At 41.9% G+C, this 26,452-nt stretch overlaps 1 protein-coding gene across 2 annotated transcripts in view; it reads right to left on the minus strand.

The window, feature by feature from the left end:
• Positions 1-522: 522 nt before the first annotated feature.
• LOC110961858 (equilibrative nucleoside transporter 2-like) overlaps positions 523-26,452 on the minus strand; it is a 28,500-nt gene continuing 2,570 nt past the window's right edge. The window contains exons 5-20 of one of the 2 annotated variants that reach the window (XM_051946512.1): positions 25,311-25,857; positions 24,887-25,144; positions 23,682-24,776; positions 23,200-23,577; positions 12,805-12,854; positions 12,636-12,717; positions 12,306-12,457; positions 11,123-11,262; positions 9,295-9,429; positions 7,109-7,206; positions 6,382-6,445; positions 6,181-6,281; positions 4,713-4,821; positions 3,580-3,665; positions 3,045-3,238; positions 523-2,854 (exon numbers count right to left, since the gene is read on the minus strand). In XM_051946512.1, the coding sequence (XP_051802472.1) occupies positions 2,743-2,854; positions 3,045-3,238; positions 3,580-3,665; positions 4,713-4,821; positions 6,181-6,281; positions 6,382-6,445; positions 7,109-7,206; positions 9,295-9,429; positions 11,123-11,262; positions 12,306-12,457; positions 12,636-12,717; positions 12,805-12,833 (1,302 nt within the window). In that variant the 5' untranslated portion in view covers positions 12,834-12,854; positions 23,200-23,577; positions 23,682-24,776; positions 24,887-25,144; positions 25,311-25,857 and the 3' untranslated portion in view covers positions 523-2,742. Of the gene's footprint in view, positions 2,855-3,044; positions 3,239-3,579; positions 3,666-4,712; positions 4,822-6,180; positions 6,282-6,381; positions 6,446-7,108; positions 7,207-9,294; positions 9,430-11,122; positions 11,263-12,305; positions 12,458-12,635; positions 12,718-12,804; positions 12,855-16,960; positions 17,070-23,199; positions 23,578-23,681; positions 24,777-24,886; positions 25,145-25,310; positions 25,858-26,452 lie in introns of those variants that run through there. The other variant, XM_022209629.2, reaches the window with a different exon arrangement.

Below are 26,452 nucleotides of genomic sequence, written 5' to 3' on the forward strand. Positions count from 1 at the left end.
GCACAATGACAAAGACACAGAAAGAGAACTGCAGAAATGACAAGGAGACAGAAAATGATTGAATGATTACATAAAGGGACACGAAATGTGCACAAAGATACAAAAAATGACAACAGACACTCAAAATAATGACAAAAACCAGACTGACATAAAAAACAAACAAACAACGTACCTGCAAAGTTACACGAAAGGTCGACTTAGGAGAAGAAAACAAACACAAAACTCCACTAAGTGGCCGATGTGATGGTTCTGTGTGTCCTTTGAGCCTTCATTGTCTCATAATCTGCATGGACTGAGTACGAACTCTGGATGTTTGGAGCAACAAAAAGCAGCTATCATATTGAACAAACAACCTGACTGTAAATGTGATCATCCGCTCTGATGCATCCAGCTGATGGTAACGTTTATCCTGTCTTAATCCAACGTGTACATTTGTGATCAAACGGAGCTGGTTTTCTCTCATCCTCCTCACAAACGGATGCTGCTGTCAGCTCACATAAATGAACCCAAACAAAGCTGGAAGACATTTTGAACGTTTTAATATGAAGTTACTATACAAAAATATATAAATAAGCAACAAAAAAGCAGTAAAAAAGATGTGGTATAAAACAATCTCAGCAGTAGGAGACACGTTGTTATAATAAAGCCCTCATAAAACACAAGAATCAAATAAATACAGAACGCAAAATATAAAAATCAGCAGTGTGTGACTTCTGTGCATTAATTACTGACTTATATAATGAAATAATAATTATCATTAACATTATTATGAATCATTTCATGTTTAGTCAGAGAAAACTTCAAATTAAACATCTGTTAACCCTTAAAGCTCACAGTGGTCAACACAGACGGTGTTTGTGGAGCACATATACATATATATTTACGTTAGCAGTAAAATTCTTTGATAATTGAATAAGAATGACTGCACAAAACAAACCAGTGCTAGCAGGGACCTCACACCGTAATATTCTCCACCCCTACGACTTCTAAAGCCTGAAAGCAGAAATTTGACACTTTAAACACACAAACAGATTCCCTTAAAGCTGGAGGAGGCACGGTTTTTCTTTTTCTTTAAAAATCTACACTAACGTTCCAAGATGTAGTAATCCACGTGGTCTGACTGGAAACCTTGACTTCAGGCTTTAGAAGAGCCTTCAGCCAATCACAGGTTCACACTCAGATGAGGTGAGCTTCAGGTTTACAGTTTATACAGCTTCATTTATCAGACGCTTTTATCCATAGCGACGTACGTCTGAGAGTAGATACGATACAAACAAGGATCTAGTCAGGAGAAAACAACTGGATAAGAGCCATAAAACTAATTCAGGAGATAATAAGAACGTGGTGTCTGCAGGCAGTGCAGATGGAAAAGGATTTGGGGTTTTTTTGTTTGTTTTTTGGAGTTTTTTTTTAGTGAAGAGCTGGTTTTTAGTTTTTTTCTTAAAGACTGAGAGAGACTCTGCAGACGGAACAGTCTGGTAACTCATTCATTATTATCTGAAGGTTTTCAGATACTACTGTTGACATAAAAGCAGAATTTGCATGTTCTTACATTTACCAAAACAAACCAAAGCTCTCCAATATCGTCCAAACAAGCAGCTGAGAAATGAATCTGCCAAAGTGACGCAACTTCAAATGACAAAATGTGATTTAAATCAGGAACTAACTTGTCAAAGAGCAGCTAATTTATTCATCTAAACACACATCTGATGCCAACTTTCAATATTTTGGACCAAAAATGTTGCATTTGATCCTCTCATCAGGATGGATTTGTGGACTGGCTCTTCGTGGAACCGTTTCTTCAGTCTTTATAATTTTAGAACAACAGAGCTTGGGAACTGGTTCCACCATCGGAGAACCACAGAGGAGCGTCCAGCTCTGGACCGCTCCTGTTTGGTTGAGTTACCAAACTCTGCAGAGCCTCTGTGAGTCTTTAACCCTCGTGTCATTCTCCAGGTCAAATTAAACCGTTTTAAAGTTTGAAAATGTGGAAAAAATATATTTTAAAAAATATATTTTCACAGTGAAACTTCTAATGTAGACATTTTTAAATTTTTTGGGAAAATTTTGAACATTTTTTGGTGGGAAAAAAAAGAAATGTTAAAAAAAAATTCTTTAAGAATGTTCACCTAAAAATGAACCAAAATTGGTTGATTTTTATGTGAATGTTCTTAAAGAAAATATTAGACGTTTTACTGATATGTAGGTAATCACTCTAGATATTTTTAGGATTTTTTGGAAGATTTTTACTCATCTTTTGAAAACATTTACAAGAATTTTCTTGCCAAATTTGGGGGATTTTTTTTAAATAAAATTTTTAAGAGAATTTTTAAGGAATTATTGGAATTTTCTTCCTGAAGGTTTTTCAGAAATTTGGGGAAGAGGCAGTGCAGTGATGTAAGGTCTGAATCCAGTGTGGTGTTCACTGCGAGGACGACTTTTTTTGGCCTCTACTAATGAGCAGAAGAGACAGGAGGTCGGTACGTTCAGACTTCAGCATTTTACCGTCTCCTTTAATAAAAGTGCGGCTCACTGACTTGTGATCTATCTAATGCAGGTGTGTTGATCAAGATAAGACATAATTCTGTTCTGAATGTGCCAATAGAATAACAGTGCAAACTCAAAGTGCTTTTACTTGCTTTGGGGTTATTTTTTAAGCCGTTTCATCGACTGAGACGCTCCACCTTGTTTCATCCTGATCATATTTTTCCACCAGTCATGAACAAAGTTCCATGAGGTGATCTAGACCAGTTTTCCCAGCAGGAATGAGAACGACGCTCCCACAGCCAGACCCAGAACGAGGAAGAAGGTCATCAGAGATCCGGCTGTCTCACAGTCCTTAGAGCGCACCAACCTGATGGACAAACACAGCGACAGCACGTCCTACTTTAATAACATCAGTATCAACCTAAACCTGATCGTGTGATGTTTTCATAATTCATCTTAAAAGAAAACTCATCGGAATTCCTTCTATTTTGCAGGCATTTTGTCATTTCATCCTTCAGAGCCACTGAAAGAAAACAGGCTTCCAGCAGCGTACTCACTGTGGGGCGTAGGCCATGCAGAGGCTGGCCAGGTATCCGTTAGAGAAGGAGAACAGAGCCATGATGATGACGAAGCAGATGTCGTGACTGAAGACGGTGACGTTGGAGTTCTGGATGTTGCACAGCATGAGCAGAGGGATGAAGACCAGACGAAGCAGCACGGCGGCTGGAAACAAGCGGCTCTGCTTCGACGGCTGCACAAACATTCACAAATCATCAGGATTCATCAGCTTCAAAACATTTTCAGCTTGACAACCTATCAGTCCGAATCAGTGGAAGTGATTAGTGCTGCAGGGATTTGGTTCATTTACTGCTTCAGCAAATTCTGTCTGTTGGAATGCTAAAAAAATTAAGCTCAAGAACAGTAAATCAGAACAACTGACTCAAGAAGCCACATTTTAGACATTTTAAAGAAGATAGATAATATATTGGCAATCGTATCTTTACAGGAACACCAATTTATCAGAAAATCAAGGTGGGTCTTTGGGTCCATTCTGGGTTAAAAGTGTGTCTACAAGGCCGTCTGCAGACTCACCCACTGGAGGAGAGACGGAGCGCTGCGACCCACCAGGTCCATGACGTTAAAAACGATGAAGCAGCAAACACAGGTGAACACTTTGTCTGTTCCAAACAGAGAACACCACTGACTTACTGCACATGAAAGATAAAACTAAAAGTTCAAAAGTCTGGGGTCACTTAGAAACAAAGATAACATTAAATGAGTGATAAATCCAGTGCAGACATTGTTAACATGGTAAATGACTATTGTAGCTGCAAACATCTGATTTCTAATGGAATATCTCCATAGGGGTACAGAGGAACATTTCCAGCAACCATCACTCCTGTGTTCTAATGCTACATTGTGTTAGCTAATGCTGTTGAAAGACTAAGTGATGATCAGAAAACCCTTGTGCAGTTATGTTAGGATAAAAGTGGGAGTTTTATGGAAAACATGGAATTATCTGGATGAACGATACTGTAGCCTGAGGTCACGGTAACAACAGAAGAAAAACTACAGTGTAAATCAAGCTGGTTGGAAAACTAAGGTAAAGTACTGAATTGGAGAAAAAGAATTTAATAAATTTGAGTTAGATTGAATTTAAAACTGTTAACTGAGTCACTGTTATTCATACAGGACAGTTTAACCTAACAAGGTCAGACCCTACATTGTTGTTGATATCAACTGACAGTAGTAATTTAAATATTAGGGATTAAAATGCTACAAAAACGATATAAAAAAACACTTCACCTAACTATAAAAAAACATTAACTCCAACAGCTACAGCATGGAGATGAACCAGACTAAGAACTAAACGTACAACTCCATAAAAATGTAATCCTATGAGCAAACAAATCACACCAACAGACAGCAGACCTTCAACTGCTGAAAACGTTTGTTTCTGAAAGAACACAAAGATCTTCCTAACAGCACTGGATGCCACAAACAGCAAGTTTCTATCATGAATGTTTTCCATACATTCAACTCTTTTTGACCCTTTGACTGATTTATTTTGAGTCAACGTAAGTGAAAACAAAAGACTAGAATTGTTAAGTTGAATGAGTATGAAATAAATGAACTGCAGGATAAAGCGGTGGATGGATGGATGGATGGATGGATGGATGGATGGATGGATGGATGGATGGATATATGCTGCAGCGGCATCTCACCCCAGGCGCTGTTGTCCCTGAAAACTGTCCGGACTCGAACTGTGATGACGGGAAACACCGACAGGGTGACGGCGAACACACACGTCACACACAGAGCCATCAGCCAGATCTGAAACACAGCAAGGTGCTCGTCAGGATGTGAAGATTAGACGCCTCACACCTGAAAACAAACTCTCACCAAGAGTTACAGCAACGGCAGGGAGGAGCAGACTGACAAAATAAACTAAATATAAATAAAAATAAATAACCACCTGGACGTGTCTCTGCCAAATAAAACAGAGGGGGCAACTTTTAAAATTCAGATTGTCCTCATTTACATTGTTTGTTTGTTTGAAAAAATCCAAAAAAATCAGCAAAAAAATTCCCCAAATTTTTGAAAATTTACAAAACCTTCAGGAAGGAAATTCCAATAATTCCTTAAAAGTTTTATTTAAAAAAAAGAATGCCCCAAATTTGGCAAGAAAATCCTGTAAATATTTTTTTAAAAATGAGTAAAAATCTTCCAAAAAAATCCTAAAAATATTTAAAATGATCACATATATATCAGTAAAATTTCTAACATTTTAAGAACATTCACAAAATAAAACAAATTTTACTGGATTTTTGTTTATTTTTATGTGAATGTTATTAAAGACATTAACATTTTTAATATTTCTTTTTCCACAAAAAAAATGTTCAAAAATGTTGAAAATGTGGACATCAGAAGTTTCACTGTGAAAATATGGTTTGCTTGTCTAAAAAAATCTAAAAATTCACCAAATAAATTCCCCAAATTTCTGAAAATTTACAAAACCTTCAGGAAGGAAATTCCAATAATTCCTTAAAAGTTTTATTTAAAAAAAAAATCCCCCAAGTTTGGCAAGAAAATTCTTGTAAATGTTTTCCAAAAAAAAAGAGTAAAAATCTTCCAAAAAATCCCCAAAATAATAAGTGATTACATATACATCAGTAAAACTTCTGATATTTTCTTTAAGAACATTTTTATCATTTCCTTTTTCCACCAAAAAATGTTTAAAAATTTCTCAAAAATATTAAAAATGTGGACATCAGAAGTTTCACTGTGAAAATAGATTTTTCCCACATTTTCAAACTTTAAAACGGGTCAGTTTGACCCACAGGACGACAGGAGGGTTAAAAAAAGCAGGTCAAGGACAAACTCCTGCTCATCTCAGCTCCGTCCTCTCATCATCAGAAATGTGGGCACAGGCTGCTAGACACTGGACAGCTGAACATACAACACAACTTCATTAATCCCTGAAGGGAAATTCAGTTGTCTGGGAAGATGGAAAAATCAAGCCTGATCTGATGAGTTCAGATTCAACGGCATGAATCCACGGAGCCAGCGTCACCAGCCCTGAACAATAAGTCCCCTGAACACTACGGATCACATTAAACTGCACATTTTGAACCACCAGGAAAAATATAATTCAAATTCTTTAAAAAGAAACAACATTCAGCAGATGATGACCTTCTTGAAGACGGCCAGGACGGAGGAACGCTCCTCTGGTTCGCTGACGTACGTTCTTTCAGCCTCCAGCTCTTTTTCATTGATGTTCACGACGCTTTTGTCTTTAAAACAAAAATAAAACAGCAGATTTAACTAACAATGCGCTCACCCAAACCCAAATAAATCCCCGACAGAGCTGGATGAGGGCTTGTTAGAACCCACCTGTGCTGCTGAGGAGCTCCTGCGACGTCTCCTGACTTCTGTTCAAATAAAAACGGGCAAATTCCTGCAGGGGAGAGTCGACACTGGAATCACTGTGGAGAACGTTTTACTAACTGAAATGCTCTCTGCTCATAAAGGAGTAGTAGCAGCAGATTCAACTTGCTGAATAAATTAATACATAAATGAAATAAGCTCTTCAAACAGCTGTGTCATTCTGGTTGGTGTGTTTTTGTACGACACCGACATCGTTTAGACTCTGTCAAGACAATTTTGCAATTTAGTTTGATCGTTTTAGCAAGCAGGTATTAGACAGGTTCTTCTAAGTGCTTTAAAGAAAAAGGTAAAAAAATAAATAAATAAAACTTGTAAAAGATAAAATACAGCGGAATAGAACTAAATGACCAAAGCTAAATAAATTAGAAGTACTGACAATAGAAAAATACAAAAAGTACAGAAAATAAAAGCATGCTAATGACAGATTGTAGACAGAGCTGTGAGGAATCAGACACTAAAACCACTCATGTGTATGCTAATGCTAATGCTAATGCTAATGCAGTGACAACAGACATTCTGCTTTAAGAGTTTCCAGTCACCACAGTGAAGTTTTGATGCTGCTAAAGCTGTTAAATTAAAATCAAGCAGACTGCTGAGTGGGACAGGTGGACTCTGCTCCCTCTGAGGAGCTCGTTTAAAGCGGCTTCATGTGTGACGGTGTGCAGATGCTGACCAGGTGAGGCAGCAGCAGGTAACACATCAGAGTCCCCAGAGTGGCCACGCACGGAGTGATGAAGTATCCCAACGCAGCCGAGCTTTGATCCGGCTTAGCTGCAGAAAATAAAACCACACTTTGGTTTCATTTACGTCCACAAACTACACTGCAGAACGGCCATTTTACCTAAACACACTGATCAGATCAATACTACTGATTGGTTAATAGATTCTAGGAAATGTGACTTCAGAAACCTAAAAGCAGTGTTTCCATCACATACTGTCCACTAGAGAGCACTGGCGTCCCATTCACTGTCAGTTTTAATCACTAAACTAATGAATTCCTGTTAAAATCAGTGTTTGAAGAACACAAACACTGGGCACTGTCTGCTTATTATCTGCTCTAAACTAAAGCATTATTCTCTACTGTAAGGTTTTAGAACTAAAGAGTTAATTAGCTGATTTGTTGAGTCACTGTAAGAAAAAAAAATCACAAAAATTCACTGGTTGCTCAAAAGTTTCGTCCACGAATCAAATACATTCAGTTTACCGTCATACAGAAGAACAGCGTTCAGGAAATAATCAGGTTTAAAAAGCGATGATTTCTAGAAAAAGAATCCCTCAAATTGTGCTTTGATTATCAAAATACTTTGTGATTAATTTAGTAGCTGACAACTACTCAGTGAATTGATTATTCCTAAATATTCCGGGCAGACATCAGTGGTGTTATCCACATAATATAGTTTATTACATATATATAGTTTATTACAGAAATATAGTTTGTTACATATATATAGTTATTACATATATAGTTTATTACATATATATAGTTATTACATATATAGTTTATTACCTATATATAGTATATTACATATATATAGTATATTACATATATAGTTTATTACATATATATAGTTATTACATATATAGTTTATTACCTATATATAGTATATTACATATATAGTTTATTACATATATATAGTTATTACATATATATAGTTTATTACATATATAGTTTATTACATATATATAGTTTATTACATATATAGTTTATTACATATATATAGTTATTACATATATATAGTTTATTACCTATATATAGTATATTACATATATAGCACAGTACAGGGTTATTCTACTAAAACTAAATCCAGCATTCATTTATTGGTAAAGCAGAAATCCTATAAATCTGTTTTTATGTTTTTGTTCAAACTGCTGCTACTGCAGCTGATAAAACACCAATAAGAAACTGATCAGTTTATCAGTATTACAGAGAACATTCAATCTGTAACTTTAGTTTCAATTTTATTTGTTTCAAATTAAAGTGATTTCCTTCATTGTGAGTCAGTGTCAGACCTTCATCCACTTCAACACAATATCATATTTGAATATATGAAATTTAATAGTTTTATTGTCGGTAATCAATAATCAGCTGGATTGATCAGTAAAATAAATACATGAACACACATTAAAAAGTTTTCTATCCTCGTTCCTGTCTTACATCACTTCCAGTCACAGCTTTTTATCATCATAAATGTTTCTGTTCCTCATTGTTCTCCATAAAAAGAACCTGTTGGCTGAAGCAGCTGAACACCATCGGTTCATTTAGTGCAGAAAACGAGTCAAATGTTCGTTAAACTCTCCTGTTTGTGAGACGAGTTTGAAGCAGAAAGTCTGACGGTTTTATTTTTTGTTGAGTCGACTTAAACAAACAAAATCTGACTCTTTTAAAGTGTCTTCATAGCTCAGCCTCTGACCTGATAAACGCTGTAAACACTAGAGAAGCTGCACTGGTTAAAACAGAAACGTCATGTTAAATTTAAAACTTCCTTATAATGTTCTGATTATCGGTCTGGCTGTGGACTAGTTAGTGACCTGGGCTCTAGTATGTAGTGGATTAAACGAAGCCTCCACTCAGAGAATTTTGCCTCGAAGAATTGTGGTGATCACATTACTGGAATAACTCAAAAAATCGTATAAAGCATCAGCATCATAAAATATGTGAACGTCTATCAGGCAGGAAGTTTGTTTAGCATCGAACACTTGATTTTACTCACAGACTTCCGCTGCAGAAACATTTGTACAAGAACTGACTTGTAATGCGGTATTTTTTACAGCGTGTTATTATCACTTTGATCTCAGTAAAGCTTCTGAATGCCATCGTTGCGTTTCAGGCCAGCTGCTGTCAGGAGGTCTGGTACTTACTCAGGATGGAGCACAGCATGGCGACGGCAGCAAAGATCCCGGCCAGACCCTGACCGCTCATGAACAGAGTGGAGTAGCGAGGAGGAAACAGACCGACCACCCCGAACAGACTGCCCTGCAGCACTGCACCGAACACTGAACACAGAAATACATTTACGACACTACGATTAAACATCACTTTACTGGAGGTAGTGGAGTCACAGAAGGCAGCAGAAAGCTCAGAGCATCACTGAATACCAACCAGCACTGAAAAGAAAGCAGACGACAGTGTTAGTACCTTCCTCAGCAGCTGTTCAAGTCATTTTTAAGAAAAACAAATGCTGAAAAAATGTTAAAATTTGAGAAAACAGCTGTCAGGTGTTCTAACAATGTAATTCTCCTGTAATAAAATAATTTACACTACTGTTCATAAGTTTGGGTTCCCCTAGAAATGTCCTTATTGTTGAAAGAAAAGCAGTTTTTTTTACATGAAGATCACATTAAATGAATGATAAATCCAGTGTAGACATAGTTAATGTGGTAAATGACTATTGTAGCTGGAAACGTCTGATTTTTAATGGAATATCTCCATAGGGGTACAGAGGAACATTTCCAGCAACCATCACTCCTGTGTTCTAATGCTACATTGTGTTAGCTAATGGTGCTGAAAGGCTCACTGATGATTAGAAAACCCTTGTGCAGTTATGTTAGCACATGAATAAGAGTTTACATGGAAAACATGGAATTGTGTGGATGACCCCAAACTGTTGAATAGTAGTGGACACTTTTACCATATTTTTATCATGTTTTCCAAGATTGCTACTGTATTTTTACAATATTGTCACTATATTTTACTGTATATTTTTACTAAATGTATTACATTTTTTCAATATTTTTATCAGATTTTTTTTATATATTTTTACTGTATTTGATTGTATTTTATTATGCTGCCGTCCAAAAGTTCAGGGTCACTTAGAAATGTCCATGTTCTTGAAAGAAAACCTGTTTTTTAAGATGAAGATAACATCACATGACGTTTTCATGGAAAACATGAAGTTGTGTGGATGACCCTAAACTTCTGAACGGTGGTGGAGCCTTGCCTGGGGTATTCTGAATGATAAAAAAGATCAAAATTCATCCATCCATTGTCTATGCACCACTTAATCTTCATTGGGCTCATGGGGGGGTGGAGTCTATCCCAACTGACTGAGGATGAAGGCGGGGGACACCTGGACAGGTCACCAGTCTGTCACAGGGCTACATATACAGACACACAATCACACTCACATTCACACCTACAGACAGTCTAGAATCACTGGTTAACCTCAGCATATTTTTGGACTGTGGGAGGAAGCCGGAGAACCCGGAGAAAACCCACACATGTACAGGGAGAACATGCAAACTCCATGCAGAAAGATCCCAGGAAGACAAACTGGGATCTTCTAGCAGCCAATGTGCAGCCCGATCAAAACACAATACCAATAAAATCAAGTAAAATAAATAAAACATATAAAACTGAGCTGGTGGTGGAGTGCAACACAGAACAGATTATTAATGTGACAGCGGTCCAAATACTGGAGCAGCTTGTTGAGATGTACGGTAGCACAAATGGTTCAGGAAGTGAAGACAGACTGCAGATTATGATATGATTTACAGCCGTCCACTTCGCTTGACATCTCTGCTGGTTTCCAGCAAAGCAGTGAAGAAACGAGACAAGAAAACCTCCTAGCTGCTGCATCTGGACAACGTGCAGTAGTATCAGAGAGCATAAAACACAGTTCATCTGTTCTAATGGGAAAGATCGTCAGATTAAAGCCGAATGTCAGCGGGATCACGTGAGAAAACCTACTGTTAATGAACCAGATGGTTGCCATGGTGACGGAGAAGAAGGCGTCAGGCTCCATGGGGACCTGGACCAGAGCAGCAGTGAGGGAGAAGAGGAGGAGGATGCTGACCAGACTGAAGGCCACACGGAAACGCTCCCTCACCCTGAACACAGAACATCTGCATTAGCAGCGTCAGTGTAGAACAGCTGGACGTTTTCTATCATAGTTGACATTTCTGCTGTTTTCAGGCCTAAAATCAACATGGCCGCCTATAAACGAACATTACATGGTATTTTACAGAAAGATTCTTCTAAATATTATATATACAATTGAGTAAAATGGAAAATTATTTCTAAAGATATTGCAGTAAACCTGCTGACTACTTTACATTAAATAAGTCAGAAAGCCTTGGAGTCTTCCAGTCTTTTCTTCAGGAGGAAATGACATCATGTGGAGCAGGTCATGTGATCTGGAATTAACACACTTCCTGGAGAGGAGTTTTTGGAACGGGGAACTTAGAGGAAAGTGATTTCTCTGACACAGTTTGTTATTTTCCATATAAAATGTGATATATTGCCAAAAAGAAATATCCATCATGATTATCTGAACTTAATAAAAAGAACACAATCCAAACTATTTCTGAATCAGCTCATTTTATTATTGTTTAGCTCATTAGAAGGTGGTTGGTATTAAACTCAGACGGTTATTTAGTTGACATTTTAGTGATATCCAGTCATTTTTTTATTAATAAGTGATTGTTTCCATCATATGTAATTATGGAATTTGTAAAGACATGATCATAATGAACAAAAAAACACGAGTTTATTACAAAATTTTAATAAAATGGATGCAAGATGTACCCTATGGTCTTCAAAAGTCGCTCTATTATATATTGACCCGGAAACAATCATTATTCTCATCTTGTGAGTATAAAACTGTTATTTTGGATCGTGTGTTCCTCTGAAAACAGCAGTGTTTCTGTCTTTAGTTCAACTTAAAGCCTGTTTATTTGCACATAGAATGAAAGAATTACTTGTACATTTAAAACACATTTTTTTTGCTGCATTTAGCTATAAACTGATCATTAAGCATGACCTGATCCTCTAAAGGCAGCAGAAAACGAAGCTAGAGTGTGTATTTGAGGTCAGCACAGAATCAGAACGTCTTCCTGTTTGTTTCTGCTAAAATCACACGTTCTGCACTCACCACTGATACAGGAAGGAGTTGAGCAGGGTGAAGAGCAGCAGGGGCAGCTGGGAGAGCAAAGCCATCCAGCTGTCATAGTTGTAGTCTTTGAACGTGCTGTCTGAGCTGCCGTTAGCGGTGGTGTTTGGTGCTGCGAGGCGCTCGTTGAAATACTGAAGAGAGGAGAAGAATAAACAGCTTTAAAAACATCTGCAAACTCCTGGTGCTGTTTCTGGTCACTGCAGATTCTCAGCCATCCAGATGATGCTACTTTTAGGATTTATTTTCTCCCGTTTTTGCACAACATCCTGTTTTGAGCGTCTCAGCAGAAACAGAATAGTGACGTGAAACCTGTGAGGCCGTGATGAAGAAGTTCCAGGGCAGCAGAGTTCCCAGACCGAGCACAAAGATGATGAGTCCGACAGCATGGCCGCTGTGGGAACAAAACGCCTCAGTGAGCTGAACGAGGTGGAAGCATGAAGAAAGTTCAGACGAAAAACAAAGAAAACATCCAACTCACTGGTCAGCAGGTTTCTTCTCATTTGACATCCTTCTTCTCTGTCAGGTTTCCTACACAAAAGTCAGACAAAAAATGATCAAAAACAACAAAAACAAGACAAATTTTTACAAAAACGAGACACAAAATGACAAAACAACAATGATTTATACCCAAAATGATGAAAAAAACAACCAAAAGGAAGACAAAACAAGACACAAAATGACAAAAAGCGACAAAAAAATGAGACATGAAAACAGCAAAAACAAGACAAAAAATCCAGTATTTTACTTTCTGATCCAAACAACTTGTCATGGTCTAGAAATGATTTTAAATTTATAGTTTTACTAATTTACAATCTGCAGTTAACGTCTTCTCTGTAATTTTTACACTTTGAGGACCGGATTGGACCCTCTGGAGGACTACTTTTGGACCACGGGCCTCATGGTGGACAGCCCTGATGTATAACGTTCATTTTACCCAGAGAAAGACTCCAAGTGATTGGAGAAGAGATTTTCCAGTGTGCAAAAAAATGATGCTTTGCTCATAATACTTTGACTTTACAGTGTGAATGTGGACTTTTACTTCTAATAGCTTTACTTGTAACAATAATAATAATAATAATAATAATAATAAGGGTACATGTATTCTGGTCTTGATTCTTCTTCTTCTGCCTTATTAAATAAATGCCTTAATAACTTAAAAATGTTACACAGCTTTAGTGAATAAATAAAAGCATTCAGAAAGATATTGAGCCTAAAATTAAAGTAAATTTCATTACAGAATATGCGGTTCACATAAAAGACATTGTTTACCTTAATTTTTGCTTTCCATTCTGAAAATGTTCACATTTAATGAACTATTTATTTTAACAACATGAAATTTCTCAAGAAAAATAAGTTACATTCCATCAACATTCATCCTCAGTTTATCATTTCCACATCACAACTTCCAGATCACAGAGTGTCTACAAAGGAACACAACATTTAGTCACCTGGAACTGAACCAGAGAATATTTAACTTTATGACCAAAACAACTTGTCCGTTAATTATATATTGACTTGGACAATTTTCTTGTCATTTTGGACAATTTCCGAGTCACTTTCAACAAGTTTTACGTCAGCATGGATCATTTCTTGTCATTTTGGATCATTTTCATGTCTTTGGGATCATTTTCAAGTCATTTAAGGAAAAATTTCATGTCATTCTGGACTAATTTTTAGTATTTATTGATGATTTTCAAGTCATTCTGGATGGGTCAATATATACACACGTGGACAAAATTGTTGGTACCCCTCAGTTAAAGAAGGAAAAACCCACAATTCTCACTGAAATCACTTGAAACTCACAAAAGTAACAATAAATAAAAATTTATTGAAAATTAAATAATCAAAAACAGCCATTACTTTTGAATTGTTGATTAACATAATTATTTAAAAAAACAAACTAATGAAACAGGCCTGGACAAAAATGATGGTACCTCTATAAAAGATTGAAAACTATTTGACCAGAGTGACATGATTAACTCAGGTGTGTCATTTAATTGACATCACAGGTGTTTCCAAACTCATAATCAGTCAGTCTGCCTATTTAAAGGGAGACAAGTAGTCACCCTGCTGTTTGGTGAAAAGGTGTGTACCACACTGAACATGGACAACAGAAAGCGAAGGAGAGAATTGTCCCAGGACATCCGAAAAAACATGATAGACAAACATCTTAAAGGTAAAGGCTATAAGACCATCTCTAAACAGCTTGAAGTTCCTGTGACAACAGTGGCTCATATTATTCAGAAGTTCAAGACCCACGGGACAGTAGCCAACCTCCCTGGACGTGGCCGCAAGAGGAAAATTGATGACAAATTGAAGAGACGGATCGTTGGAATTTTATCCAAAGAGCCCAGAGCAACCTCCAAAGAAATTAAAAGTGAACTCCAAGGCCAAGGTACATCAGTGTCAGATCGCACCATTCGTCGTTGTTTGAGCCAAAGTGGACTTCATGGGAGACGACCAAGGAGGACACCACTGCTGAAAAAAACTCATAAAAAAGCCAGACTGGAATTTGCAAAAATGCATGTTGACAAGCCACAAAGCTTCTGGGAGAATGTCCTTTGGACAGATGAGACCAAACTGGAGCTTTTTGGTAAGGCACATCAACTCTATGTTCATAGACTCAAAAACCAAGCATACGAAGAAAAGAACACTGTCCCTACGGTGAAACATGGAGGAGGCTCAGTAATGTTTTGGGGCTGCTTTGCTGCATCTGGCACAGGGTGTCTTGAAAGTGTGCAAGGTACGATGAAATCTGAAGACTATCAAGGCATTCTGGAGAGAAATGTGCTGCCTAGTGTCAGAAAGCTTGGTCTCAGTCGCAGGTCATGGGTCTTCCAACAGGACAACCATCCAAAACACACAGCCAAAAACACCCAAGAATGGCTGAGAGAAAAGCGTTGGACTATTCTAAAGTGGCCTTCTATGAGCCCAGATCTGAATCCCATTGAACATATGTGGAAGGAGCTGAAACATGCCATTTGGAGAAGACACCCATCAAACCTGAGACAACTGGAGCTGTTTGCTCATGAGGAGTGGGCCAAAATACCTGTTGACAGCTGCAGAACGCTCATTGACAAATACAGAAATTGTTTAATTGCAGTGATTGCCTCAAAAGGTTGTGCAACAAAATATTAAGTTATGGGTACCATCATTTTTGTCCAGCCCTATTTCATTAGTTTGTTTTTTTTAAATAATTATGTTACTCAACAATTCAAAAGTGATGGCTGATTTTGATTATTTAATTTTCAATAAATTTTTATTTATTGTTACTTTTGTGAGTTTCAAGTGATTTCAGTGAGAATTGTGGGTTTTTCCTTCTTTAACTGAGGGGTACCAACAATTTTGTCCACGTGTGTAATTGCAGGACTTTTTGTAACATAGTTGACATTTTAGTGGCATCCAGTCATTTTCCAATAATAAGTGATTGCTTCCATAATGAATGTGCAATTTGTAAAGACATGATCATAATAAACATAAAAAACATTACTTTTTTTTACTTGTAATAAAAATGTACCGTAAAACGGGGCTATAAGGGACAGCGGGGTAATAAGGGACATTTTTCCGGAAAATGTTTTAAATGTAATTCTGTGGTTTTTATGTTGAGCAGGATGCGGTTTTGTGTTGTTTTTATCAATTATCCATGAATTCTTAAAGAAATCTAGGTAAAAACCGCAGAATTACATTTAAAATATTTTCCGGAAAAATGTCCCTTATTACTCCGCTGTCCCTTATAGCCCTGTTTTACGGTATGCAGATATATCCCATGGACTTCAAAAGTCCCTCAGTTACTGTATAAACTGACAGCTCTGGTCTAAGCAGAAAATGTAATTTCCACTCATGACTCCTTTAACAGTTGGACTTTCTCTGGAGTCAGTGCAGCTCTGATGAAAGGCTCCTTCTGACCTGATTACTGACTTTTAGATGATCTTTCTGTATCCTGACTCACAATAAAGATCCTCTGTTGATTATTTTCTATATGCAGACATGCAGACAGACTCCACCCACAACTGAGAAGGCTCTGGTGTCATTTTAGAACCGTGTACATGCAGGTGTACTGTAACATAAACCTGCTGTACGGTATATTCAAAGATGAATTCCTTTTTGTAACTCGTGTAAAGCCACATCAGGAATAAAAAACTCCCCACTGTAACAGGCTGTGACTCATCTGGTTGCGACATCATCTCAAATCAGTTCATTCATGTATTTCCTGCCTGCAGCAGTGAACTTAACACATTATTTAACTCACTATGGTCTCTTTTTATTAACATCAGTCAGTGGTAGTAGTTTCTGACTGAAGCTGGATCCTCCAATCAGCTGATCCGTTTGAAAACGAAACTAAAAATCGCCAAAAAAAAAAACTTCAGCAAAAGTCACATTAATGTCAAGCACACGTGTAGCTTTGGTTAGGAAACCCAGGCTGATGTGTTTGGCTTGTAGTAGCTTCACGGGTTATCATTTTAAACTAATTCTCAAGTTAAACTGAGTTGATGATTAAATTCTGATGGATTCTGATGAATGAACCAACACGTGGTCAGTTAGCAGTTAGACCAAAAGCAGGAGCCATTCAGAAGTCCCTTAGAAAACCATTAAATTCAGATGAGAAAGACGAAAACAGAGCAGACGGAGCTCACCTGAGGGTCGGAGCAGGTGTCCCGGTCAGACTGACGGACGGACGGCGTGTCGGCGGGAATCAACTGAGCGCGCGCGGACTGAGCGGTTCTTTTTTTAATTTTTTTTTTTTACCGGAAATGTCAGATGACGCAAACGAGAGAGCACAGAGGACCGCCCCCTACACACTGGCTGAATCCCAAACCGCCCCCCTACACACTATCCCTACACACTACCCCTCCGTTTGCGCGTTCCCGCGGAGGGTCCCAAACCGCGTTGTGCGGAGGGGCAGTGGATTGTTCAGCCCTTAAATAGCGAGTCTGCATCGATGCTCACTCTGGACAACTTTTTCAGGAAGTGCAACGTTGAAATGGAGGAGGAAACGGCATATTGATGTGAGCTCTACATGCGTCCTTTATTTCTCCCACGCCTTTTTCACACTGACAGAACATCACAAAAAGAGTGGTGAAAAAAGATAAAACAAAAGAAACAAATCTTCTTCTCTGCTGATGTTTGATTTAATTGTGCACCCCCTGACACCTTAAAATTTGAACACAACTGACAGAATTCATTTATTCATTCATTCATTTGTTGGATTTGAAATGCCAGATAATAGGATTGGAAAACATGTGAGTGAAAAAAAAGTGGGACGCTTTCGTCTTCTGGAAGCAGCAGCGATCCTTGATAGTTGCAACCTGTGCCACAGCGCTACCTCCATGACAGTAGGCGTCTTTGTGTTACCATCATAGACATAATAAAGAGTAGACCCCGCATCGGCCACTACCACGAATGGGCGCTGACGAGAAATGCGGCCGCCATCTTGGTCCAGTCGCCAGCCTCCCTCTGCACCGCTGTTTAACCGGCGCAATGAAGTCTCAGCGCATTAAATGAATCATAGTTCGCTCAATAATATGCAATTTTTTTTAATCTGCAAACGTCATTCAAAGAGGCATGATAGAGGCCACAATTTTTGGCGTTTTCCAATACTTACAATGAATAAAATAATATTTTAGAAGATGCCGGCAGCAGCTGTAGATGCCATAGTATAATAATTAATCAAGGATATATTTAGGTTTAGAGGTAGGTTCCTGCTATGTCTCAGTAATTATTAATAACTGGCGGTTTTAATAGGCTAATTTAATATATATATATATTGATTATATTTTATTTAGTTTAATTTTATATATCTATTTATATACACATGTCATAATATAATATAATGTCATATAGAAGCAGACTGTCTATTTTAATAATTGGAAAAATGAAGAAATACACACAAATATATTGCCTACATATCAAAAAATTGCACACTTTCAAGTTAAACACAAGAACAGATGAGATGATATTCAATTTGTTGTCATATATACACTGTGAACAAACAAGTACTGTAACGCCAAAAGTATTATTTTTGTACATGACACAACCCTACCTTAACAGGACAGCACCTAAACTACATATTTACATCAATTTGCTCAGGCCCTAAAAGCCTTGAAAGAGGACTGCTTTGGTGGGTTTTTTTCCTCGTGCGCCCTTTCTGCAGCTCCAGAGAGGTGAGTTTTGCCATGTGGTGCAGCCTTATCTTCAGAAGCACAGACACAGCTAATGACAACAGTGTAAAATGGTGGTTGTCGATGCCAAACTGTGTCTCCTCAATGTGTTCCCCAAGATGAAAAACGTCCTCTGTTCCAACCTCCTCCCGGACGATGTAGGTGACTGTTGACAACTTTGGTGCCTGCCTTGTTGATGCTTGCCGGATGACCCTCTCTGCAGCTCTCAACACCTTCACAGTACCTTGTGATGGAATCACAAGGCCACCACGGTTTTTCAGTGTCAGCAGGTGGTAGTTTTCATCAAATGATGACGGTGTGGTGGATCCACTCGGTAAAGGAGAAGAGACATTCACCAAAGAGGACTTGTGCCTTTAAGAATCTAGTTTTCCGGTTCCGGGATTTCTGGCGGGTGATGTTTTAGGTTTTTGCCGGTTAATGGACACACATGTAGTGGTGTTGAAGGTGTTGTGAAGTGGAGAGAAACCAGTAAAGTTTTCGACTCACCTACATCCCCCGTCTCGTTGTTTCAACTCCACATTGGTGACCCCGACGTGCACGAACAATGTCCGACCACGAAGCCGTCCCTGTAGCTCCAGTCCAGGTAGCTGCCGCCGACGCGGTTAGCGGGAATGCTAACAACGTTTACGCTGCGGCAGTCAAGCTGCCCGACTTTTGGCAACATAACCCACGGCCGTGGTTCCAGCACATCGAAGCCCAATTCCAGCTGCGGGGGATTACGCAGGATGCAACGAAGTACTTCCATGTGGTGGCGGCGTTGGATGCTTCCACCACGGCGCGCGCCATGATGCTGCTGGAAGCTCCACCAGCAGCCGGCAAGTACGAGGCATTAAAGACATTCCTTCTGGGGCTGTACGAACTATCGGAGTTGGAGAAGGCTGACCGCCTGCTTTCCCTCAACGGCCTCGGTGACGGCAAGCCGTCGGAGTTAATGGAGAAGATGTTGGCTGTGCTAGGATCGGCTGATCCTTCGTTCCTTTTCACGCATATTTTTCTGCGTCAACTCCCGGCGCCTGTTCGTACGGCGTTGGCCAGTTCCCCTCTGTCCTCCGGCAAGAACCACCGTGCTCTGGCGGCAGTAGCGGACAGGGTTTTCCTAGCCAACCGCCAACAGTTCGTCCATGCCGTGCTGCCCCAGCAGGACACCCCTATGCCGCTCCCGGAGGGTGGTGCAGACACCGCGGCTGCAGTAACAGCTCGCCGCCACCCCGACGACGGTTTCTGTTATTACCATGCCAGGTTTGGAGCTAAGGCCAAACAATGCCGCAAGCCCTGCAGTTTCAAGGTTCGGGGAAACGCCGGAGCCGGCGCTCGTTAGCGGTTCTGGGCGTCGGCGGTGGTTGCAAGCTGCTGTTTATCACTGATTCGTTGTCCGGCCGGCGGTTGCTGGTCGACTCCGGCGCGCAGCGCAGCATCTTGCCGGCTCAGACCGTGGACACCATGGCCGGTGGACACGGACCGCGGATGGACGCCGCAAACGGGACGCCCATCCGTACGTACAACACCAGGTCGGTGGATGTGTGTTTTGGCGGACGCCGTTTCAGCTGGGACTTTGTTATGGCTGGTGTGTCCACACCGCTCCTGGGCGCGGACTTCCTCTGCGCTTTCAACCTGCTCGTGGACGTTAAGAACTGTCGCCTGATAGACGCCGTCTCTTTTGCCTCTTACCCATGCACGCTTGGGGGAGCGGGAGCACTCTGCCTGTCTAACACTCTCGCCGCCGGTAACCAGTATGAACGTCTGCTCGCCCAGTTCCCCGACCTGACCACGCCCACCTTCTCGTCTGCTGTGGCTAAACATGGCGTGGAGCACCACATTACTACCGTGGGCTCCCCAGTCTACGCCAGAGCCAGGCGTCTCGACTCGGCCAAGCTTGCCATTGCCAGGGAGGAGTTTTCCACCATGGAGCGCCTTGGCATTGTGCGCCGCTCGAACAGCCCGTGGGCTTCCCCCCTGCACATGGTTACCAAGGCTGATGGTGGGTGGCGGCCGTGCGGCGATTTTCGTCGCCTGAACAATGCCACTACCACTGACCGATACCCCGTCCCACACATACAGGACTTTTCTGCCCACCTGGCGGGGGCCGTCATTTTTTCCAAAGTGGACCTGGTTCGGGGTTACCACCAGGTGCCGGTCCACCCAGCAGATGTTCCAAAAACGGCTGTCATCACGCCCTTTGGACTTTTCGAGTTCTTACGTATGCCGTTTGGCCTCAAAGGCGCGGCACAGACGTTTCAGCGCCTTATGGACTCTGTGTTACGAGACATGCCGTTTTTGTTCGTGTACTTGGACGACATCCTCGTGGCCAGCGTTTCCCCTGAGGAGCATATGACACACCTTCAGCAGCTGTTCCAGCGGCTCACCGACCATGGCCTCATCATCAACCCAGCTAAGTGCCAGTTTGGTCTGTCCTCTATCACCTTTCTCGGACACCACGTCACGCCGCAGGGAGCCGTTCCCCTTCCTGCCAGGGTGGAGGCGGTCACCCCTTTCCCCCGCCCCCGCACTGTGAGGTCCCTGATGGAATTTAACGGCATGGTGAACTTCTATAACCGCTTCATTCCCCGTGCCGCCCACCTCATGCGTCCGCTGTATGCGGCTCTGCGGGGCAAAGCGCCTAAGGACGTGTTGGACTGGTCCGCGGACATGGACGAAGCTTTCGTCGCCGCCAAGGCCACCCTGGCCGACGCTGCTCTGCTGGCGCACCCCTCTTCCGCTGCTCCAGTGGCGCTCACAACGGACGCCTCTGATTACGCGGTGGGGGCGGTGTGTGAGCAGTGGGTGGGCGGGGCCTGGCAGCCGCTGGCTTTCTTCTCCAGGCAGCTCCGGGAGAACGAACGCAAGTACAGCACCTTCGACAGAGAACTGCTGGCCCTTTTCCTTGCCACTAGACACTTTCGGTTCCTGTTGGAGGGTCGGCGGTTCACTGCTTTCGTGGACCACAAGCCGCTGACTTTCTCCATGGCCAAGGCCTCGGAGCCGTGGTCTGGCCGTCAGCAGCGGCAGCTCTCCGCGATCTCGGAGTTCACCACTGACATCAGGCACTTGTCCGGCAAGGACAACTTTGTCGCCGACTGCCTCTCTCGGGCAGTTGTGGGGTCTGTCCACCTGGGGTTGGATTATGCCGCAATGGCGGCGGACCAAGCCGCGGATTCCGTGGTCCAAGCCTACCGTTCGGCCCCTACTGCACTGCAGCTGACCGATGTGGCGTTCGGTCTGGCCAACGCAACCCTCCTCTGCGACACCTCCACCGGTTGTCCGCGCCCTCTGGTACCTGCTGCTTGGCGCCGTCGGGTTTTCGACGCCATCCATGGTCTTTCCCACCCGGGTGTGAAGGCCTCGGCTAAGCTGGTGGGTGGCAAGTTTGTTTGGCCCGGCCTCCGGAAGGACGTTAGAGCTTGGGCTGGCTCGTGTGTGCCGTGCCAGCGGGCCAAAGTGCACCGTCATACCAAAGCCCCTTTGGCACCTTTCGTGGTGCCTGAGAGGCGATTCGACCATGTGAATGTGGACCTGGTGGGCCCTCTGCCCCCCCTCCCACGGATACACTCACCTGCTCACAATGGTGGATAGGACGACCAGGTGGCCTGAAGCTGTCCCTCTCTCTTCCACCACAGCAGCGGACGTCGCCCAGGCGTTCATCGGGTGCTGGGTGGCCCGGTTTGGGACGCCTGGTGACATCACGAGTGACCGGGGCCCCCAGTTCACGTCAGAGCTCTGGACTGCGGTCGCTGACCACCTGGGGGTGAAGATTCACCGCACTACGGCGTACAATCCGCAGGGCAATGGACTGTGTGAGCGTTTTCATCGCGACATGAAAGCCGCTCTTCGGGCCGGTCTTACAGACGGTAACTGGGTTGACCGCCTTCCGTGGGTCATGCTTGGCCTTCGCTCTGCCCCCAAGGAGGACCTCAAGGCCTCGTCCGCTGAGCTGGTGTACGGTCAGCCCCTACGGGTCCCCGGGGAGTTCCTTCCCGACACCACGGCTCCCTGGTCGGCCGCCTCTCATCGTACTGTGTCCCGGGCCGCTGCCGACGCCTTCGTTCCTGTTCCGACAGCTAGCCACTGTCTTCTACAGTCCTACGTGCCCAAGGACCTGCCGTCCGCGAAGTACGTTTTCATCAGGCACGATGGCCATCGGACTCCGCTGCGGCCCCCCTACGACGGGCCCTTCCGCGTCCTGGAGGCGGGTGCTAAGAACTTTGTCGTGGACATGGGCGGTAGGCCAGAGCGGGTCACTGTAGACCGTCTCAAACCTGCCCACATGGACGTGGAGGAGCCGGTTCAGTTGGCCCTTCCTCCGCGGAGGGGGCGCCCTCCGGTTTCGGACCGGGCCCAGCCGCCAGTCGGGCCTCCGGTCTCCGGTGGCCACGTTCCGACGCAGCGTAGCCGTTTCGGGCGGCTGGTTCGCCCCCCACGTCGTTGACTGTTTCTTTTGTTTCGGTCCCTGTGGTTAGTAGTTGCACCGTTTTTGATTGTCGGTTTTGGTGAATTCTGGGGGGGCCTGTGTGGTGGATCCACTCGGTAAAGGAGAAGAGACATTCACCAAAGAGGACTTTTGCCTTTAAGAATCTAGTTTTCCGGTTCCGGGATTTCTGGCGGGTGATGTTTTAGGTTTTTGCCAGTTAATGGACACACATGTAGTGGTGTTGAAGGTGTTGTGAAGTGGAGAGAAACCAGTAAAGTTTTCGACTCACCTACATCCCCCGTCTCGTTGTTTCAACTCCACAACGGTACAGCATCTCTCACCAAGCTTGCACGGCATATATCACAGGACAGCTTTTGCAGAATTTGCCGGACCACAAATCCTGCGATGTAGACTATGGCATTTTCCACCAGTCCCCCAAACCGAGTGGGCAGGTAACTGTGATCTGTCACAACGGCCGAAATGTTTGCAAATGGAGATGGATGTTCTTCAGCTGTTTCTGGAGAGGACATCTCTACTGCAGCTAGGGACACAGTCTGATCTTGGGCTGCAACATTGCCAGTCTCACTGGGTGACACACCACATCGAACCATCAAGCGGCAGAAAATGGCCTGGAACTGGCTCGCAGAGGGGTTTTTATTCCAGCCACCTTGCATGTAAAACAGGCAGACAATACATGCATTGCTCACATGACATAAAATATAAACATTCGTTAAGTATATTTTCTGAATTCATTTCATTAAAAGAGCCTACCTGACACTCTGATGGAATTAAACAGGAGTTCCAAGTGATCCTGGCTAAATCTGTATGTTAGAACATACCGCTGAACTTGGAGGAGCTCTGGAATCATTACCATCAGTGTGTCGATGTTAATGACAAATCCAATGACAGACAAATACCTGCAAAAGAAAAAAGTTGCATTTCTTGGGTGCAAACTCGGAGAAGGAAAAGCAGCTACCAGAGCAGATAAAAACTTGAGAACAAGAACATATGCAATACTTACCATTTTGCGTTACATGTACATGATGTTGTATAATACATACCCATTTAGAAGCATCTAGGACCTGCAACACACTTAATATAAGACAATTCAAATGAAAACAAAACTGCAGATTTAAATTTTAACCAGAACAGAATTTTTTTTTCTTTAACCGGAGTCAGCTGAGGTGGCTCGGGCATCTGGTCAGGATGCCTTCTGGACGCCTCCCGAGAGGAGGCCTCGTGGCTGATCCAGGACCAGGTGGAGGGATTATATCTCTTGCCTGGCTTGGGAATGCGAGATCTGGGCCTTCCTCCTGAAGCTGCTGGCCCTGCGACCCGGACCAGGATAAGCGGCAGAAAACGACAACATCCCTCCTACATGCAAACTCTCTTTTTGACACAGACAAATCTTAATGTTGGGGGAAAAAAACTGATTTATATGCATCTGGGACCTGAAAAACACTGAATACACGTTAATTTTGACTAATACAGCTGGACACAGAAAAACATTGTAATTAAAGAGCATCATGTTGGCAGACAAAACAAAAAGAAAATGCACTGTATCATATGAACCTGATAGAGAATGAGGCATCTTATGAACTCGATGCATGGAACAAAAACTGGAACTGTTTCAATGAACTCATGCAGTAATTTTCTTGAACTTTCAACTTTAATGCTCTTTTTTTTAATAGACCTCTTGGAGCGGTGGAGGGGTGTTCCATCTTTTGTCGCCAAAGTGAGCAAGTGCTCTCTGGCCCTTGACAAAAATGCTTTCCTCTCTATCAAATTCAAAGCACTGAAAGGAGCTTTGAATCCTTTGGCACGAGGATTGCGTCCCTTCATAATATCAAAGAGACTGTCAATCATCTATAAAAAAAAAAAATAGTGGCATATAAATGTCATGTCAGTTAAATATCAAAAAAACCTTATGTTTATGAAAAAAACCTATGATACAGTCAGAATTATTAGGGAATTACCTCGATGAAATCTGCTGTTGCCTCACAGTCTCTGAACTGAGAGTACCCAAGATCTTGCATTGTGCGGAGAGCCACTGACACTGAGCGACTCAGTGTTTGTGCAGCGAGGGAAACCTTCATTTTCTGGTTCTCAAAGTGGACATGCTGGTCTGTAATTTTATTTGCAGCATGCAGTCCATCTTTTTTTTGCACATCATTGAGCTGATCGATGTACCTCCAATTTATCTGTCCACTGGTAGATGCAATCGGACTGTACGACTGCAGAGAAAGAATTGGTTACTGCTCAAACAAGTACAAACAGCACAATTTTGATCTTCACATCCAGTAATAAATGTGCAACTGAACACACAAAAATATTAAGTTATTTTTTAGTAGCAGAGACATAACTTGTACAAATAGGTATACAATAATAATAATAATTTACCTGCAACATATTACGTGCCAACTTCAGCATGTGGCATGCGTCCATCATTATAAATACTTGGTCACCAGTCCACGGATGTGGGAAACTGGTTTTAAGTGGTTCTTGTGGGTTACCCCTCAGCTCACAACCAAGTTGATTGCACATGCTGATGTTTGTAGCATGGCCATCCATTGTGACACATACCGCCTGAATACCCCATGCATGCAGCTCCTCCAAAGCATGAGTGAGAAGGACCCTTTGTGTGTCTGGAGACAGAGTCTTCTTCAGGTAATATGCAATGGGAGCCTTCCAATGTCCTTGAGGGCCAACCACCAGGAACACAAGCGCCTCAGTAGCAACATCAGTCTCATTGTTTCCATCACCCATGTCTACAAAGCCAGACATTGACTGCTTGTGCGGATTATATTGCACATGTTTTCTTATGGCCATGGAATCTAACATGACTGCAACACGCCCATATTTAGCTTGGTCGTCCGTCCGTCTTTTCTCCAGCATATCCAGCATAATTTTGTTCAGGCCAGGCTTGTCATCCACAGAACAAAGCCACCTGTACAAAAAATATTGAAAAAGAGCAGTTTAACATATAGAATATGCTACTGTATTTAACTTCCCGAAACTGAATTTGATAACATTTTGACTACCTTTGTAATGTACACACGTGGACAAAATTGTTGGTACCCCTCAGTTAAAGAAGGAAAAACCCACAATTCTCACTGAAATCACTTGAAACTCACAAAAGTAACAATAAATAAAAATTTATTGAAAATTAAATAATCAAAATCAGCCATCACTTTTGAATTGTTGATTAACATAATTATTTAAAAAAACAAACTAATGAAATAGGGCTGGACAAAAATGATGGTACCCATAACTTAATATTTTGTTGCACAACCTTTTGAGGCAATCACTGCAATTAAACGATTTCTGTATTTGTCAATGAGCGTTCTGCAGCTGTCAACAGGTATTTTGGCCCACTCCTCATGAGCAAACAGCTCCAGTTGTCTCAGGTTTGATGGGTGTCTTCTCCAAATGGCATGTTTCAGCTCCTTCCACATATGTTCAATGGGATTCAGATCTGGGCTCATAGAAGGCCACTTTAGAATAGTCCAACGCTTTTCTCTCAGCCATTCTTGGGTGTTTTT

Source organism: Acanthochromis polyacanthus, chromosome 3, assembly GCF_021347895.1.
Source record: "Acanthochromis polyacanthus isolate Apoly-LR-REF ecotype Palm Island chromosome 3, KAUST_Apoly_ChrSc, whole genome shotgun sequence".
Lineage (NCBI taxonomy): Eukaryota > Metazoa > Chordata > Actinopteri > Pomacentridae > Acanthochromis > Acanthochromis polyacanthus.